Below are 16,656 nucleotides of genomic sequence, written 5' to 3'. Positions count from 1 at the left end.
AGTATCCAGTGAATGGATGCAGCCAGGATTGAGCTAGTAAACAGAAACAAATTTTTTTTTTTAATGATTAGGTGTACAGATTTGCCACTTTCTATATTGCAGACTTAATTTAAGCATTTGCAGGGGAAGTCTTTATGATTTAACTGTATTATAAAAAGAATCAAAATGGTAATTTGCAGATGGAAACATTTTTATTTTTCTTTCTTTGCACTCTCTGGTCAAATTAAAACATTTTGGTCCCAGTCATAAACAGCAGGCTATCTGCTACTATTAAAAGAAACCACTTACCTTTTTTAAACTGTATCCTGCATGAAAAATAATGGGGGGTAATAGAACATTGAAGAAGATGGAAGGATCAAAGGTCATCTGCCAGAAAGAGCAAGAAACAGATAAAGAAACATAAAATAAGTATTAGGTCTTTGAACAGTACCACTCTTTACATTAACATTTTACATCAATAACAATGATCAATATTTAGGAAAACATTTCTTTCTGGTATCTAACCTGTATCAAAAAAAAAATAAAGAATGTATAAGATGTTCCTTATACATTTTTACTACAAATGAAAAATATATAAGGAAAACATGTATAAAACATGAAATGATAAAATAGCAAATTGTGAACGAAGGCAAATATACATGTCTTAGGATAATGTTGCAGGATCCAATCTGAAGTGGTCAAAAGCTCAGATTGGATCCTGCAATTAGCAATTGGCAAATAGCAAACCATTCAAATGAATTTCAAAAGTAAAAATAAAAAAAATATTGCCACATTTCATTTTCCGCAAAAGCTCACTTGATTAAGGCAAATTTGTTTAGTGTCAATATTTTGGGACTCCTATTTAAGCAATGAAACTTAAGCTAGGTCTATATTTTTATTGTAATTGTTACGTGACGTTTCTGGAAGTTTATTTATCAAATTTATTTGCCATCCATCTTGTGGTTCTGGAAAGTCTGAGCAGCTTAAATCAAGATAAAACAACACACAATAGCAGTAATACATACATATAAAATGGATTAACATTACAACAAAAGTAGAACAATGTAAAAACAAGGGTTTGGAGAGAAAAGGTAGTGTACCTTCTCTGTTAGTGTACCAACCATTTCTACCCAGCAACTCCTTCAGGAACACATATTCCAGATTGCCATAAACTGGCATTTGGAACCAGACTGAGATATTTTGCTACTTAAGGCAATGGGTATAATGTTACTACTTCATCTATTCAGATACAGAACCCAGCTAGGGTAACTGCTGGATCTTATTTCAGTGTGTGTGATAGGGCAGTTTCTTTTCCTGCACTCTGGACAGCTGCTTGGGTGGCTTACAGTTTTGGGGAGCAGATGTTGCCTGTATCTCAGGACTTGCAGCTTCAATAACTGCTCCATTGTTTGGAATATTAGGACCATCTCTTGTTTTTAATTCTACCAATTCTTTTTCAATGTGATGAAATGAAAACTTTCTTTGGACATTTACTTCAAAGCAGTAGCAATTAAATCCCAAGGGAAGACATTTGAAGGCAAAATCTCCAACTGGTTGAGGGTGTGTGCTTCAGATTGAAGAGCACGGAGAGTCATGGCAACATCAAAATGGTGGAAAGAAAACATCTCAACCTTTTTATTTATCTGAGATTTATTTATTGCCGCAGACCAAAATAAATTCTAGATGTACAAAATACAAATCATAAAAACAATACCATAATGTAATAATGTACATGATAATCAAAAAAACCTGAACCAATGATTTCATACTGAATCAAACTTTCTGAAATGCTCAGGAAGGTTTTTTTTTTATGAACTTCCAGAAAAGTGGAAATGGGAGTCAATCTTGCTTTGGGGACCAAAGAGGGGAGTCTTTACAAAAGGAATTAGTTAATTTTTTTGTGACATGAACCCTTTTGAGAGTTTGCTGAAAATCATGAATTCCTTTTCAAAAAATGTGTTTACATACCTAAACAAAGTAGTGAAAACAAATCTGGAACTTTTCTGCTATCTACGTTCATGGACTCCTTGAAAACTATCCACAGATCTCTAAGTTTAAAATGATAGGCCAGTAAGTACCGAAGCTACTGAAATCTCCAGCCAGTCCACATGCATCAAAAAGTATGTCAATTTTTTGAGAACTGCAGACTCAAAAATCTCCTAAGTAACATGCAAAGGGATTACGGTAGCTCTAATCATCTCATTATACTCAAACCATCCAATTTTCCAAGAGAAAATACAAACAATTCGTAACATTCAAAATGTTAAATAATAACCATAATTTATATCAATTGATCTTTTGGCTGGCCCTTCCCTAATATGATCTAGGACAAATTAATATATACCTTTTGAAGGTTTGTTATTATTGTAAATCAATTTTATTTAACAGACATATTAGTTGAAATTTCAGTAAGAGTGCTTCTACTCATTAGCAGCAACATAAAATCCTTTCTATTCCCACCTGGACCCACAGGAAATGCTTGGTACTATGGCAATGGTACCACTTTGCCTCTAAGGACCTTTTACTTACTAGTGTTCAAGATACTTAAAGAGCAAACTATTGCAAGGAAATTTCATATCAGTTTCTTAAATTGTTTTCTTAATTTGTATTGCCTTGCTTTATTTCACATATTGTAGCAAATTATAATGTAGTCTGGGTTTGGTTTAGTGTACTGTGTGAACACAGTTACCTGGGATTAAATAAACTATAATATAGTATAATGTATAACCAGGTCACTGTCTTCTATATATTTTAGAAACATGGTAAAATAACCATGTAAATATAAGATATTATATCCTGCTTTTCAGATTTTTTTCCAGAAATATTTGACTTGGCTTCAAATTCTTCAGAGCTTGATTGGAAATGTAATGTAGGGAGTCTGTGCTCTAGCAAAGCCTTTACAAGATCAAGGGGGCATTTGAAGAAAGTTTCAGTTCTGAATATGGCATGGAAGATGATTTCCCCTACTGATGACATCTTAGTAAAAAAGAATTATGGCTAGTAGTCATCACTCAGGGTGAATCTCCGGACACATCTTTGTCTGTCGAATTGGGTGACTCTAAGGCCTTCTGCAAATAATCTTCCCTTCATGCTAACTCTTGAAAAAATGTTTTAAGGCTTTTTTTGTTTTCTCAAGCCCAGAAACACAAAATGTAACAAAATATTATGAAATTTTAAAGAACGCAAGGGATCATAGAGCAACTGTGAAGTCTTCTGCGTGAAATGTTCATATACTTCATTTTTAAAATAAGCAGCATAATATCCAGATGGACATACACAAAATTTATTTGGGAAAAAAGGGAGGGAAATATAAAGAATTTTTTAAAAAACCAGACATAGATTTTCAAATAAAAGCGATAAAATTAGTGTAACTTGGTTAATCAATGGTATATAGTTGAGTAAAATTTGAGTCTCAAAAGAAATGCAATCTTGATTTTAGAAAGAATGCTGAGATGTAAATCTTTGTCCCTTGTGATTTTAATGTTTTTAATCTCATACTTTTTGCATTTACTTGAGTGATTTCTCAAAAACTGGATTGAGCAAGTAGCTGGGGAAGGAGAAGTGCTATGCTGTTTGCTGTATGTCAAAGAGCCATGAAATAAGCTCCTCTATGGCCCTGTTTCTTAACCTTGGCAAATTTAACATGCTGGCTGAGGAATTCTGGGATTTGAAGTCCACATGTCTTAAACATAACAAGGCTGAGAAAAACTACTTTATTGGGAGGCGAAAGAAGCTAGATGAGCCCAGAGACAGAGAGGGAATGATGCAAGAATTCCCACAGCTGAGAAGTTCTTGAATTTCAGTGCAACAAAAGGACAATTGCATTAGTTTTCAGTTACACATGTTGTAATTCAGCTGGGTATAAATTGGCTCTACTTTCAACTGCTTCCAGCTTTGTAGGGCATGAAGCTGGCTTTAAAATGAATCATCTTTTGAAGGTCCCCCAATCCACCTTTTCAGCAGCTTTGCTCTTGCACGATAAAGAAAATTAGCAGTTTTAACCTAATAACATTTTATGGAAGAGAGCCAAATCCAAAAAACATATAGGGGAATGTAATAATCAGGTCTAATATAGTTAATTTTTAGACCACGGAAACAAGATGTCAGATCTCACAGGAAGTTTTATGGATTTTATCAAAATATATAGATTCCTTCTCCCGTAACTTCAAATATACTTAAATAAAGAAAGAAAACCATTGGATTTAAATTGATTAATTGCAAACTATTAAACCATACTTCTTTTAAAAGACATCTTGTTTCCAGGAGCATAAATTGCCAGACATTATTGAAATTTCATTGGGAAAATTTAAATCTATAGATTGATTCTGTTTTACTTTTAACAATGGTGGCAATGGGAAAGCTTTAATGAATGCATTAATAATTTTGATACCATCTTTACCAGTGCAATCCATAAACTCATATTTGTATTCAGCATTTTTATGCCTGCAACCTGCATTTTTACACTTTGTTTTAATAACCATTTTACAATGTAAAAGCGAAGCCCACTCTATAAAATATCATTTTATAAGGATTTGAATTCAACTGTATCTTCAATTTGTTTCTGCTAATAATCTTAAAAGCAAGAACATATCATTTGCCAAATGTTCTGCATTTTTTTGTTCCCATAAAGTGCCTTCCGTTTATGGGGTTATGATCCTAGATGAATTATTTAGTTCTGTAACAATGCAGCTGGACTAGAAAATGACTTCCTTTTTTCTTTTGTCCAACAGATAGCTTGAATGATAAACAGGAAGTGAAAACTCAGCATTTTTTAAAAAAGTACTGCGTTCTGCTTACTTTGGATTGTTAAACTAAAGTCAACTACCTGGCCATTAACAGCAAATGCACATTTTGCTGCATTGACATCTTTATGAGAGGAAATTAGGAGAAAGAATTTTTATAATTTAAGGATTTTGTACTGACAAATCCAAATGGTAAATTAAACTAAAGATTACACCAAGAGAAGCATTTTATCTACCTTTCTTCTCGAACATGAAGGAGAATGATGACATGCCTTTTATTCAAAATTCGTAAGATGCTCATACCTTCAAACAAAGCTTGGTGAAGACAACCCAGCAGAAAGAAGAGTGACACACTTTTAAGAAGGCAAATGTTCAAATTCTCAATTATTATTGAAAATTATTATTGTAATCTACTTTCTGCAGCTGGTTTGATATTTTAGTTACTTATTGGTATTAAAAAGACAGAAAGAAAAATATTATTTAGAAAGATGCCAATGAAATTTCAGAGATTGTTTCTTAAATATTTTAGCCTTTTACAAAATGAGTTTCCTAAATATTTTAGGCTTTTATAAAATGAGTTTCCTAAATATTTTAGGCTTTTATAAAATGAGTTTCCTAAATATTTTAGCCTATAAAATGAATTCAGAAAAGTAGGTCACTCAGGATGTAACAGGGAAAATAACTGACCAATTCAAAAGAAAGAAAAGCTTCAAAGTGGTTTAGATTTAGGAACCAACATGGTTTTTTGTTTGTTAGTTCTTGTCTTGGTGGGTCCCAGATTTGGAATTGTGAATTGTGGAACTTAAACTAGGAAGACTGATAAACAGCAATTTAACTTACAGAGATTGATAGTTTCTTGCTCATTTTTTACATGACATGACTTCCTTGTACAATCTTCTTATATTCACCACAGCCTTCGAAGTGTGAAAGCAGAAAGGGTGAAATAGATGTGCTTATTTTCTTATTGCAAATAGACAATTAATATGCTAAATAAAGTTCTTGGGCTGCACATTTAAATCACTCTGATTCTCTTCTTAGGATCATTATAATTAATCAGAAATAAAAATAATGTAAAATCGCCTACACTGAGAAGACATTATCTTACCTTTTGCAGCATTGCATTCCCTTGGTGTGCATTGACATTAAGCTGGTTAATTTCCCTTCTGTACTGGTATTCATACACTTGATTTGTGATGTTGACAAGCAGGGTGGGTAGCCCAGTCTTGAGTTTATCACAGTCATAGACATTTCCAATTTCAAAATCAGATGGAGCTGTGGCATACCGTAAAATTAATCCCATGATGAGACCTAGAGAGGCAAAGAGACAGTCCATGAAAATGAAAGGTTTCCCCCCCAAAGCAAAATGGGAGTGAATGTACATGCATGAGGAAGAAGCAGCTTCAGAAGCAGCTTCTCAGGGAATATTCCATAAAGCACTTATCTTTGTAGCAGTTAATTTGTCCCACATAGTTTGAAACACCTCTTTCAAGTGATTTGCACAGCATCATGGCCTGCCAAAGCACAATATCAATAAACACCCACTCTGTTTTTAAAAAATCATTTAGTGGCACATGTAAATTGTGTTAAAAATACCGAATAATGAATCCATTACCCTGAATGCTACATTCCTGCTCTTTTCTTTTGAAATTTATTAAGTATTACTTACAAACAAAATTTCCTTATTATGTAGTGTTGCATATGTTTGTGTGAGGGGAAGATGCAGGAGCCATGGAATCAGAGAGTAAGATGTTTATTAGTAGGTGACAAGCGATTCAGAATGTGTTACAACTGTCACAGTATTTATACTCTCAGGTACCAACTGTCATTTAACTGTCATTACAACCACCAATCACAGGCTGTGCTTCGCCCGACCAATTAGAACGCAGCACAGGCTGTTGCTGGGCTATAACATGTAGGTAATTAAGTATGGCCAAAAACAGAATTCTGGAAGTTATAGTCCCTATAGATGATAGCACAAAACTGGAGAAGGCTTTTTAAAAAAGTAATAGCTGAGGTCATCAGGTTGCCTGGTGTCCTTTAATTACAGAATTAAATGAGTAATAAACCCATAGTTCTTAAAAATTTTGATTGTGTAATATGTAATATTCCACATGGAATTCCATCCATGATTTTTTTTTTTTAAATGAAAATGCAAAAGTTTGGATCAATACCGAAGCTCTACTTAGCTATATTGCCTACAATTCTTATGCTACAACATTATGCCTACGGATTGAGATCTCTGCAAACAAGACTCAGATTTTGATAGCAAGGAGGAGACAGTCCACAGTCCAGTTGGCAGTGATATCCAAGTGTACCTATCTATTCTGCTTTGATCAAATACAAGTAGTTCATTTTTAAATGAAATATTTTCTTTTTCATGCTTTTTTCTGGTTGATCAGTAACAGACTAGGACTTTTAAAATAATACATCTCTTCCTGGTTCAAAGTTCAAATTATTGTCATATGCAATAAAACTATTATAGATCTGCATGAAAATTTCTTAGCAGTAGCAATAGCACTTATATACTGCTTCATAGTGCTTTTCAGCACTCTCTAAGTGGTTTACAAAATCGGCATATTGCCTCCAACAATCTGGGTCCTCTTTTACCAACCTCGGAAGAATGGAAGTCTGAGTCAAAATCAAACTTCTGGCAGAGGTAGAATCAGCCCAAAAAACTGCTCATCTAAGTTTACATTCAGTACATTTCTTGCATCCACAGTTAGGAGTATTTATTATGAACTGTGTCAGCTGCTAAGAAAATCACCGCTATTGCACAGGCAAAAGAGAAAAGCCTATATATTTGAGAACTTTTGAAATGATATGTGCAGCAAATTGCCATGTAAAAAAAAATGATTGAACTATATTCTCTTGGTAAATGTAAGGGTGATCAGGTTTTTTTTTTAATGAAATTAGAAAGTATTATGAAAACTATAATTACAATGCTATTACCAAAAGAAATGCTGTTTGTCAAGAATGAGTAAAGGAGTAAATAATGATGTCATAAAATTCTTGGAAAGAGTGGTATATCTTCTGTTAGGGTAGTCACCAGTGGTGGGTTTCAAAAAAGTTTAGAACTTCTTCTGTACGTGTGACCTGCTTTGTGAGAGTGGCTTGCCAGCCATGTGACCAAGTGAGAGTGGCTTGCCAGGCAGTTGACTGGGTGGGCATGGTCAACTTGTAAAATGTGGTGAAAACTCACTTAACAATGCTCTTGCTTAGCAACCAAAATGTTGGCTCAGAAACTCCAGCATTTGAAGCAGGGAAGTCTTAAAGCTATCAAGTTACAAGACCCTTGCAATCCTAACCCTTTAGAAAAAAAACCCATGGGTGTTCAAACTTGACAGCTTTAAGACTTGTGGACTTCAACTCCCAGAATTCCTCATCTCACTCTTCATCTTGATGATGTGCGGATGTGCCGGAGGGGGGGGGGGACTGGAACCGGTTCTAAATGGCACTGTACATTTGTGGATCCTATTCTATAGAAGAGGTTAGAACTGGCAGGAACCTATCCCTGGTAATCACAGATAAGTGAAGAATGGATAGTAAATCAGGCAGGGAGAAATCCATTTCCTTTCTATAAGGTTAATATGTTTTCACGGACAACTGTATTATACTCTATGATCATTTACTGAATAAGATGGGGTTACATCATTGCTTTAAGGCTAAAGTGACCAGATTTTAAGATGGGTAAAGCGGGACACCATTGACGGGGGGGGGGGGGGCTTGGAGCATCTGAGCTGTAAAAAAAAAGAGGGCTGTAAAAGCACCATGAAGTGTTACCCCTGCCACCGCCTCCTCCTCCTCCGCCGTGCTTTTGAGGAGCCATGGGGCCTTTTTTTTCCTGCTCCCACCCCCTCCGCCGCCTTCCTCCTGGCTCTTGCAGCATCATGGCTCCTCAAAAGCATGGTGGAGGAGGAAGCGGCGGCAGCAGGGATAACTCTTCATGGTGCTTTTACAGCCCTCTCTGAACAGTTTACAGGATGGAAAGGGGAGGGAAGAGAAAGAAGGAAGGAAGGAAAGAAGGAAGATAAGGTAGGGAAGGAAAAAGGGAGGGAAGGAGGAAGGGAGGAGAAAGGGAGAAGAAGGAAGGAAGGAAGGAAAGAAGGAAGGGAAGGTAGATAGGGAAGGAAAGGAGGGAAGGATGAAGGAAGGGATAAAGAAAGAAGGAAGGAAGGAAGGAAGGGAAGGTAGATAGGGAAGGAAAGAAGGAGGGAAGCAGGAAGGTGAGGAGGGAGGAGAAGGAAGGAAGAAAGGAAGGAGAGGAGAGAAGGAGGAAGGGAGGGAGAAAGGGAGGAGAAGGAAGGAAGAAAGGAAGGAAAGAAGGGAGGGAAGGAAAGAGGGGACGGAAGCTAAAGGGAGGAAGGGGAAAGGGAGGAAGAGAAGGTAGGGAGGGAGGAAGAACCCGGCTTTCCCGAGAACGGTCTGCTCCGGGCCGGAGAGGGCGAACCAAGAAGTTTAGATGGGACTTCGCTGGCAGTTGCAAAGCAGCCTTCCCCTGATTGCCTTCCCCCAATGCCCCCCAACCCTTTCAAAAGCCACCCCCATCGCCAGCCTCTCCCAACCGGATCCCCGCCTGCCTCCCCTCGGCTCACCCGGACCAGGTTGCTGATGGCGGCTTGCACGGCATGGTTGCAGGGAGAGCGGCACCCAAGAGAAGTGGGGAAAAAAAACTTCTGACGGCTGAGCCGCTTGGCCCGGGACCAAGCACTGGAAAATCAGGACTTTTTGGACACGCCACAGAACGTGTGACAAATTTTTAAAAATTGGGACTGTCCCTCCAAAAGCAGGATGTCTGGTCACCTTATAAATTAAGGCAATCTGTTTGATTACAGTATTGGCCAAACTAATTATTAACAGGATCAATTAAATCAGAATTCCTGATTCAAGTATAATACAAAACAAAATAAATATCAGCCAATTTCCTCATGCAATTTCTTAGCAGGGACAAAGTAAGCCAAAATCTTTGTTTACATTTATTCAAATTGGGTTGAAAATTTAGGGCTGATTCAACTTTCTGTAGCCCTCTGAGCAAATACTGGAATAAATTTTTCAAGAACCCCCATTCTTATCCCGCCATTAAATGATAATGTACAGTAATTCAATTAATACAAATTATAATTTGAATTTTTCCATTTTCATTCTGCATTATCAGAGTTAAAATGTTTTAATAGGCCTTTGAGAGAGTAATTACATCCTGGGCAGAGTACCCATTGTGCTCTACTGAAAGCCATCCCCAAAATGCAGTGGTACAATTGCTGAAAATTAAGAGTGGGATTTCCTACCATTTTGTCACAAAAAGGGCAAGAACATTATTGTGTAATCTTAATTAAGCTTGTTGCAGTCTAAAAAGGAATGACGTAATAATTTAAAAAAAATTATTTCTTTTTTGTATGCCTTTTTATTGTCATTTTTAATAGTGACTTACTATGTATTTTTAAATGACATTGCTATATGTACCCAGAGTCACTCACGTGAGTTAGGTGGAAGAAACGAAGGGAGAGAGTAAGGGAAGGAGGAAAATTCTAATTCTACATATCTGCATAAAACTTACTCTCATTTTTTTAAATAATTATTCACCCAATATTTATCTTCATGAAAAATATTAAGGACAGTCTCCAGCCTCTTGAGTCCAAATCTTTCATGAATCAGCAAAACTGGCATGACAAAATGATTTTCTAGAGTTCACCAAAGTACAATTCCTGTCAGTAAGAAAGCCATTTATGAGAATTGTACTTTGGCAATATCTGAAAGGTTATATGTTAAACAGGGTGAAAGCTATCTATGTGGTTTCTACAAATCAATAGCTTTATAGCTTTGCCTGGTGGTACCCATTCTAGCAATCATTCAAGTCATTCTACAAATTAGCAATAACTGCAGCTTATCCTTCCATCTGGCCATCTCTTGGAGAGTGCCATTGGCCACTGCTATATTTTCCCACATTCTGCAGTTCCAGTGTAAGTTCTGTTTATAAAAAGAAATACACTGAAGATAGAAATTTTACAGAAGATCAGCCATTCTTGCACTACCATTGTATCTCCACTGATACTATTGGATTAGATTAAATATGCCATTTTATATTTTCCTATTAATCTTGTAAATTCTTCAGAAACAGGGATAAAGAGTAATATTTTCTTTCATGATATATGTTGTGTGATATTTATAAATTCCTGGACTCTATTCCAGGAACGTAAAGAAAGCATACTAAAGGATGGATCTTCCTTGTAAAAAAATGAAAATAAGAATAATGTTAATGGTTTCTTATCATACCTTACATCAGGGGCCCTCAAACTTTTTAAACAGGGGGCCAATTCACTGCCCCTCAGACTGTTGGGAGGGGGTTGGATCAGGTTGGTGGGCATGGCTAGGTCATGAGACTAGGTGGGCATGGCCAATTAACAGTCCATTGAACAATGCACACAAATTAAACTTTAATTTGTTTTGCTTCTGGGGGTGTTTTATTTGCTTTTGTTTGCATGTTGCCTGTTTGTCTTCCAGGTTCCTGGCATGTATGTGTGTGTGACTATCAGCTGTCCTTCGCACACACAGCAATGCCAAAAACTGGTGTGCGCCTGCATGCCAGCCAGCTGATTGTCGGGTTTTTGGCATTGCTGTGTGTGCGAAGGACAGCTGATAGTCACACGCACATACATGCCAGGAACCTGGAAGACAAACAGGCAAGGCTGCACGTGCCTGGTGACATGGCTTCGTGTGCCACTTTGAGCATGCGTGCCATAGTTAGCCATCACAGGCTTAGAGGAATGATGAATGCTGAAAACTATATTATATATCTCCAAGCTGGACTGACTTATACAAAAGGAAGAAAGAAAAATATTCACACTGTTGTATAGTACAATTTTTCAAGCTGATTGGAAAATTTAAGATGTGGTAAATGCTGACTTGGAAAAAGAAGTAATTATGGGTTGTGGAGCATCACATTTCATCGTTGTGAAATCAGCCCTAACTATTGATACACTGAGCAGGAGTTTGAAGGGACAGCCTGAGTGTGTTCAGCCAAACATACATCAATTCTTTGTTGGCCTATTCTACAGAATTTCTTCAAAAGGTAGTACGAGAGACAGCACCAAAAAGAGTAGCATAGGGCCTGTATTTGCTGTCCTGGTTCTTTTCAAATTCGTGCTCTTGGGCTCACTTTTGCTTAGTTGCTTATTTAAAGATCAAAGTCCCCTTCTGGGCCTGCTCCTTGAAACCATAAAGTGGCTATAGCCATTTTTGCACACAAGAAAACATTACATTGCAGCTCCTAAGTAGATGAGCTTTGGGAGTATTTAAATACATAGTTAAAAGATTTCAGGAACACTTCAAAGCAGCCTTGCAAATCTTTAACAGGCTGTGGTGGTTCATATCCTTAAATGGGACCACTTCACCTTAGTGAATAATTTACATGCATCTACTAAATATCTCTTAAATGAATGGAACACATGTTTGTAACTTCTAAAAGCCTAGCCAATGATGCAACATATTAGAAGCTGTATAGTTAAAAGTTAAAAGTTTGCAGGCATGGCTTGTCTATTCACATACACATAGACATACAAGCATTTTATTGTCCCTTTTACTGGATTTGTCAGAATTAAAATATGCATAAATGAGTCCGTGTCTGTTTTTGAGAAGCAAATCTCACCAGTGATGTGACAGTCAAACAATTGTGTTTAAAAACTAGCACATTCAACAGATCCTGGTAGGTCTCTGGATTTATAGTATAGAAATGCAGTTATAATTTGCACACTGAAGACAATCATATGCTATCTGTCCCTATAGGTATAGCAAGGCAGCTAGGCAGAATAACTGTGTGAGTGAGATCTTGCTGTTTGCAAAAGACTTCATTTTCTCACTATGTAGGAAATGAACATAAGCACCCATTTTTAAAAAGAACTATGACACATAACACCTTATAAATTACTTAGCATGTGTTTCTTAGCTGTGGTATTTGAAGAAGATCCTTATGCACGGTTTCCATATGAAACACAGGAAACCTACAGCATTTTTTTTAAAAAAAATAGCTACCAAAAGGCAGAGGGAGTAAAAAATATCTGGAGAATCTCATTTTTCACTACCTTTTTTTAAAGTTAGCAAGAACGATACAGATGTTCAGGTTTCTGAAACTACATCAGAAATTGAAAATCCACACTGTTTTTAATAAAGATTTGATTTGCCACCATCTATTATAATGATAGACAAATGTCACCCAATACTGTTGATCATACTGTTAAAATGTATCTCTTCAAACCAGACTAGTGTTCTCAGTAAGTAATTTGTTTGGAAAGTTAATATGTTCAGCAAAAAGAATTTTGTTGGCAGTGTGCGCATGACATTTGATTCCTTCACAAGATTTCTTCTAACTTTTCATATGAGAGAAGAAAGAGAGAAAGTAACAGAAAGAGACAGAATGGATACATTACATTTTTTCTTTATTCTACTGTTCAAGAGTCTTGCAATTTTTAAATTAATGCTTTTGTCTTGTTTGAGGTTTTATTCACCACAGATGTGAAATGTTCAATTAAGCACTCAGTGCAAAAAGTTTAAATGCTAAGCTTTTTCAGTGAAAACACTCACCGTAAACCATGGCCCCTCCGGTTTCATGCAAAAAGCGGAATCTGTGATTTTTAAACAGCCAAATTGTAAGGATTGTGAGGATGAGCAAAAAATTAAAGACCAAAAGCTCCACAGCACCCTGATGATAAAAATGGTCCTCATCTTTCATTGACTGTAATTTCTTCAACTTCATCTTGCTTTATTAACAATATTCTATATACTTTCTTCACCAAGTAACTAAAAAATGCCAACTAAAGAAAACACTAGATTAAACCCTGAATGCCTGCTTTTATAAAAGAAAGCCCAGACAGCATAAAAAAAAGCACAACAAACACATCTGCCTTATTTGCAGCCTCTCGGCACACTGCCACAGCTGAGAATTCAGCTGGATTCTGGTTACAACTTCCTGTTTTCTTCTTAAAGCTACCCTGTCTCATTTTCTCTCTTGAAGCTTCATCAATGCTTTCATTTTCCTTAGGAAAGGGAGGGGTTTACCATATTAAAAAACGTAAACATATTATACTTTGGTGTTATATTTAAGTCAAATATAGTAGCCACCACTATTTTAGATTTTAAAGTTTTATTAGCACTAGAGCAGAGCCAACACAGCAACCCTGGCTTAAATTAATTAAATCAAAGGCCTGGATTTGTAGGACATGTTGGTAACTTGCTGAACTTGCTTATCTGTTAGAGATAACTTTTATTGTGATTCTGTCCTATCTGAACAAGACACTCTGGTCAGTAATGATGGTGTCCCAGTTCTTAAACCTTGACTATCTGGTTGGCAGCTGAGGGATGAAGAGCTTCCATCTCACAGTAAACGCAAATATCAGATCAGGCAAAATTTCTTCTTTGGCATGTCTTCTTTATGCATCAAACACACGTTTTGAAAAGTACATTGTTTACATACAGAGAAAAATAGATCAGTTCACATTGACATGTGATCTCCTTGTACAGATACGAAGTTCCAACTCCCTAAATACAGTGATTGCTAACCTTTTGGTCAAGTGCTGAAAATGTGTACGGCTGTGCATAACAGTGTGCCCGCGTGCCTGCATCCATAATGCAATGCGTACATGCCCCCCCGCTGTGCCATGTCCCTCTGCATGTATACATGACGCTCCATGCTCCTTACCCCCTGCGCATGCTCACGCGAGTCACCACGCTCTCCTTCCCCCACGCATGCACGTGTGACCCCCATGCCCCATTTTTGGCCCAGTAGGCCTCCCTGAAGCCTCCTGGGACCAAAAATGTGGTGGGGGTGTGGAAACACCATCCCCTCACATGCTCCCCCTCCCCCCTCGCACATACATGCATGATGCCCACCCTGCATGCATGTCTCCTATGTGTATCCTGCCCATGCATGTGTGGCAGAGACCCAAAAATTAGCTGTCCTGCAGAAGGCATGCACACATGCGTGGTGAGCTGAGGCTCACATGCCCACAGAGAGGCCTCCTTGTACCACCTGTGGCACATGTGCCATAGGTTCACTATCAGGGATAAAGATCTGCTTGTGTAGGGGGTTGGACTAGAAGACCTCCAAAATCTCTTCCAACTCTGTTATTCTGATTAATTCAGTGTGAAGTCCTGCAGGACACTATCTTTTCCTCTGGTACTTAACATTTCTGTGAAATCTCTCACCACTGGGAGAAAAGTAATATGATGATAATACCACTTGAATTCTGGACCAAATTGAAAAAGCCATGGAAAGCCTGAATCAATCAGGAGGGGCAAAAGATCAGATGAAATTAAGGCAAGATAGAGTTGCTATTTGTAAATAAACACCTGGGCTTTTGGAAATCTCTGATTTGATCATTATTATAAATATTCTACCTCGAACAGGACAGCTGAATGTTTGCCCTAAGGCATCATACAGTTGAATAATTGTATCAGACTCAATGCTTTGGAGTGGACTCAACATCTATAGTTAGTCCAGAAAGCAGCAGTCACCCCTTTGGTAAGGCAACTCTACCAGTATAGGATAGCTGATTTTAAGGGCACAGCACTGCTTATAATTAAGCTTCTGGATCCAATGCAGAAAGCTAGTTATCATTATAAAACTGCATAAAACCTAGCAGCAAAATAAATGAAGACTACTGAATGTCCACCTGATCTGAGTAATTTAAGAGTGCCTTCTAGGGTCAGTTTCAGTGGTCGGTTTCTACCAGTTCACACCAGCTCAGGAGAACTGGATGGTGAAATTTACCGATCCGGTGACAGGAGGTTCGACCGGTGGGTCCGGAAGTAACTTACGGAACACCTGCCCCGGCCCTGTCACTCGCTCGCTCACTCCCGCCTGTCCGGAAGCAGCTCCATCGCTTGCTTCCCCCGCCCGTCCGCACTATCCTAGCCCAATTCTGTGTCAAGTCCCATACCTGGGAGTGGAGGTGGTGAACAGAGAAGCATGGAGAGGTCCAGCGGCACAATCCACCAGACAGCAGCGGCAAGCTCAGGAGTTTTCTCCTGGATTCCTCTCTGTCCTGCCACCTCCGATCTCCCAAAGTTCTTTTCCCAGTGTGTGATAGCTTTCTACTGGATTCCCCTCTGCCCTGCCTTCTCAGATCTCCCTAATTTCGGCACTTAATCCTCCAGTTGTCTATTTTTGGAAGGTTTTTCCCCTCTCCCCCCCCCCTTCATAGGAGTCCCAAAAAAATTTGCCACATGGCTTGGGGGGTGTGTGGTCATGTGACTGAGTGTGCATGAATGATGTCAAGTTGTCCATATCCACCCGGTCACATGACTGCCAAGCCACACCCACAAAATAGGCCACACCCACAGAATGGTTCTAAAAAAAAATGAAATCCACCACTGGTCAGTTTCCACCCATCCGTTCCTTTAGGAAGTCTTCCACAGCTAATTCTTTGGAGGATGAATACTGTAAACACAATGCAATATATGAGAAAGGAATGATTCAGCAGTCATTACCACTTCTCTGCTTTTCAGGGCATAGCACTTTCCCCCCAAAAAATCTATATCTTGGGAAAGATAGAATATAGGAAAGTACTCTCTGATAAAATAGCACATTATCTACATTATTTCTTTGCCTTGCCTAAAGCCACAGAACTATACCAAGCACACCAAAAATTTGGAAGGTGAGGAAAAACTCTTATTTCCAAATTCCATTGGGGCAATGAAGTGAATATAGGAGATAAAGACAGACTGTCTTGATGAAGACAATCAACTGGGTGTACAGCATTGTTAGATGATTATTTGAGATTTTGGGATGGGTAAAATCTTTGTCTCTTCTTATTATACCATTAGAATTGGTTCATTTTGGATCTTTTCCTTTCCATGCCTCAATTATCATCAGTGCATCAAAAATAAAATTAAGTGTACTAGGGGAGAAGCTTGGAGAAGACATGCAGTTAGACACTAGACTAGACAC

At 37.8% G+C, this 16,656-nt stretch overlaps 1 protein-coding gene across 1 annotated transcript in view; it reads right to left on the bottom strand.

The window, feature by feature from the left end:
- SLC9A9 (solute carrier family 9 member A9) overlaps positions 1 to 13,548 on the bottom strand; it is a 220,996-nt gene extending 207,448 nt beyond the window's left edge. The window contains exons 1-3 of the mRNA XM_014058069.2: positions 13,293 to 13,548; positions 5,827 to 6,029; positions 289 to 366 (exon numbers count right to left, since the gene is read on the bottom strand). Coding sequence (XP_013913544.2) covers positions 289 to 366; positions 5,827 to 6,029; positions 13,293 to 13,464 — 453 coding nt within the window. The 5' untranslated portion in view covers positions 13,465 to 13,548. The remainder of the gene's footprint in view (positions 1 to 288; positions 367 to 5,826; positions 6,030 to 13,292) is intronic.
- Positions 13,549 to 16,656: the final 3,108 nt, after the last annotated feature.

This window comes from Thamnophis sirtalis, unplaced genomic scaffold (assembly GCF_051295495.1).
Source record: "Thamnophis sirtalis isolate CommonGarterSnake01/CBP01778 unplaced genomic scaffold, rThaSir2_p1.2 scaffold_11, whole genome shotgun sequence".
NCBI lineage: Eukaryota > Metazoa > Chordata > Lepidosauria > Squamata > Natricidae > Thamnophis > Thamnophis sirtalis.
This window is presented reverse-complemented; position numbering and strand designations above follow the sequence as displayed.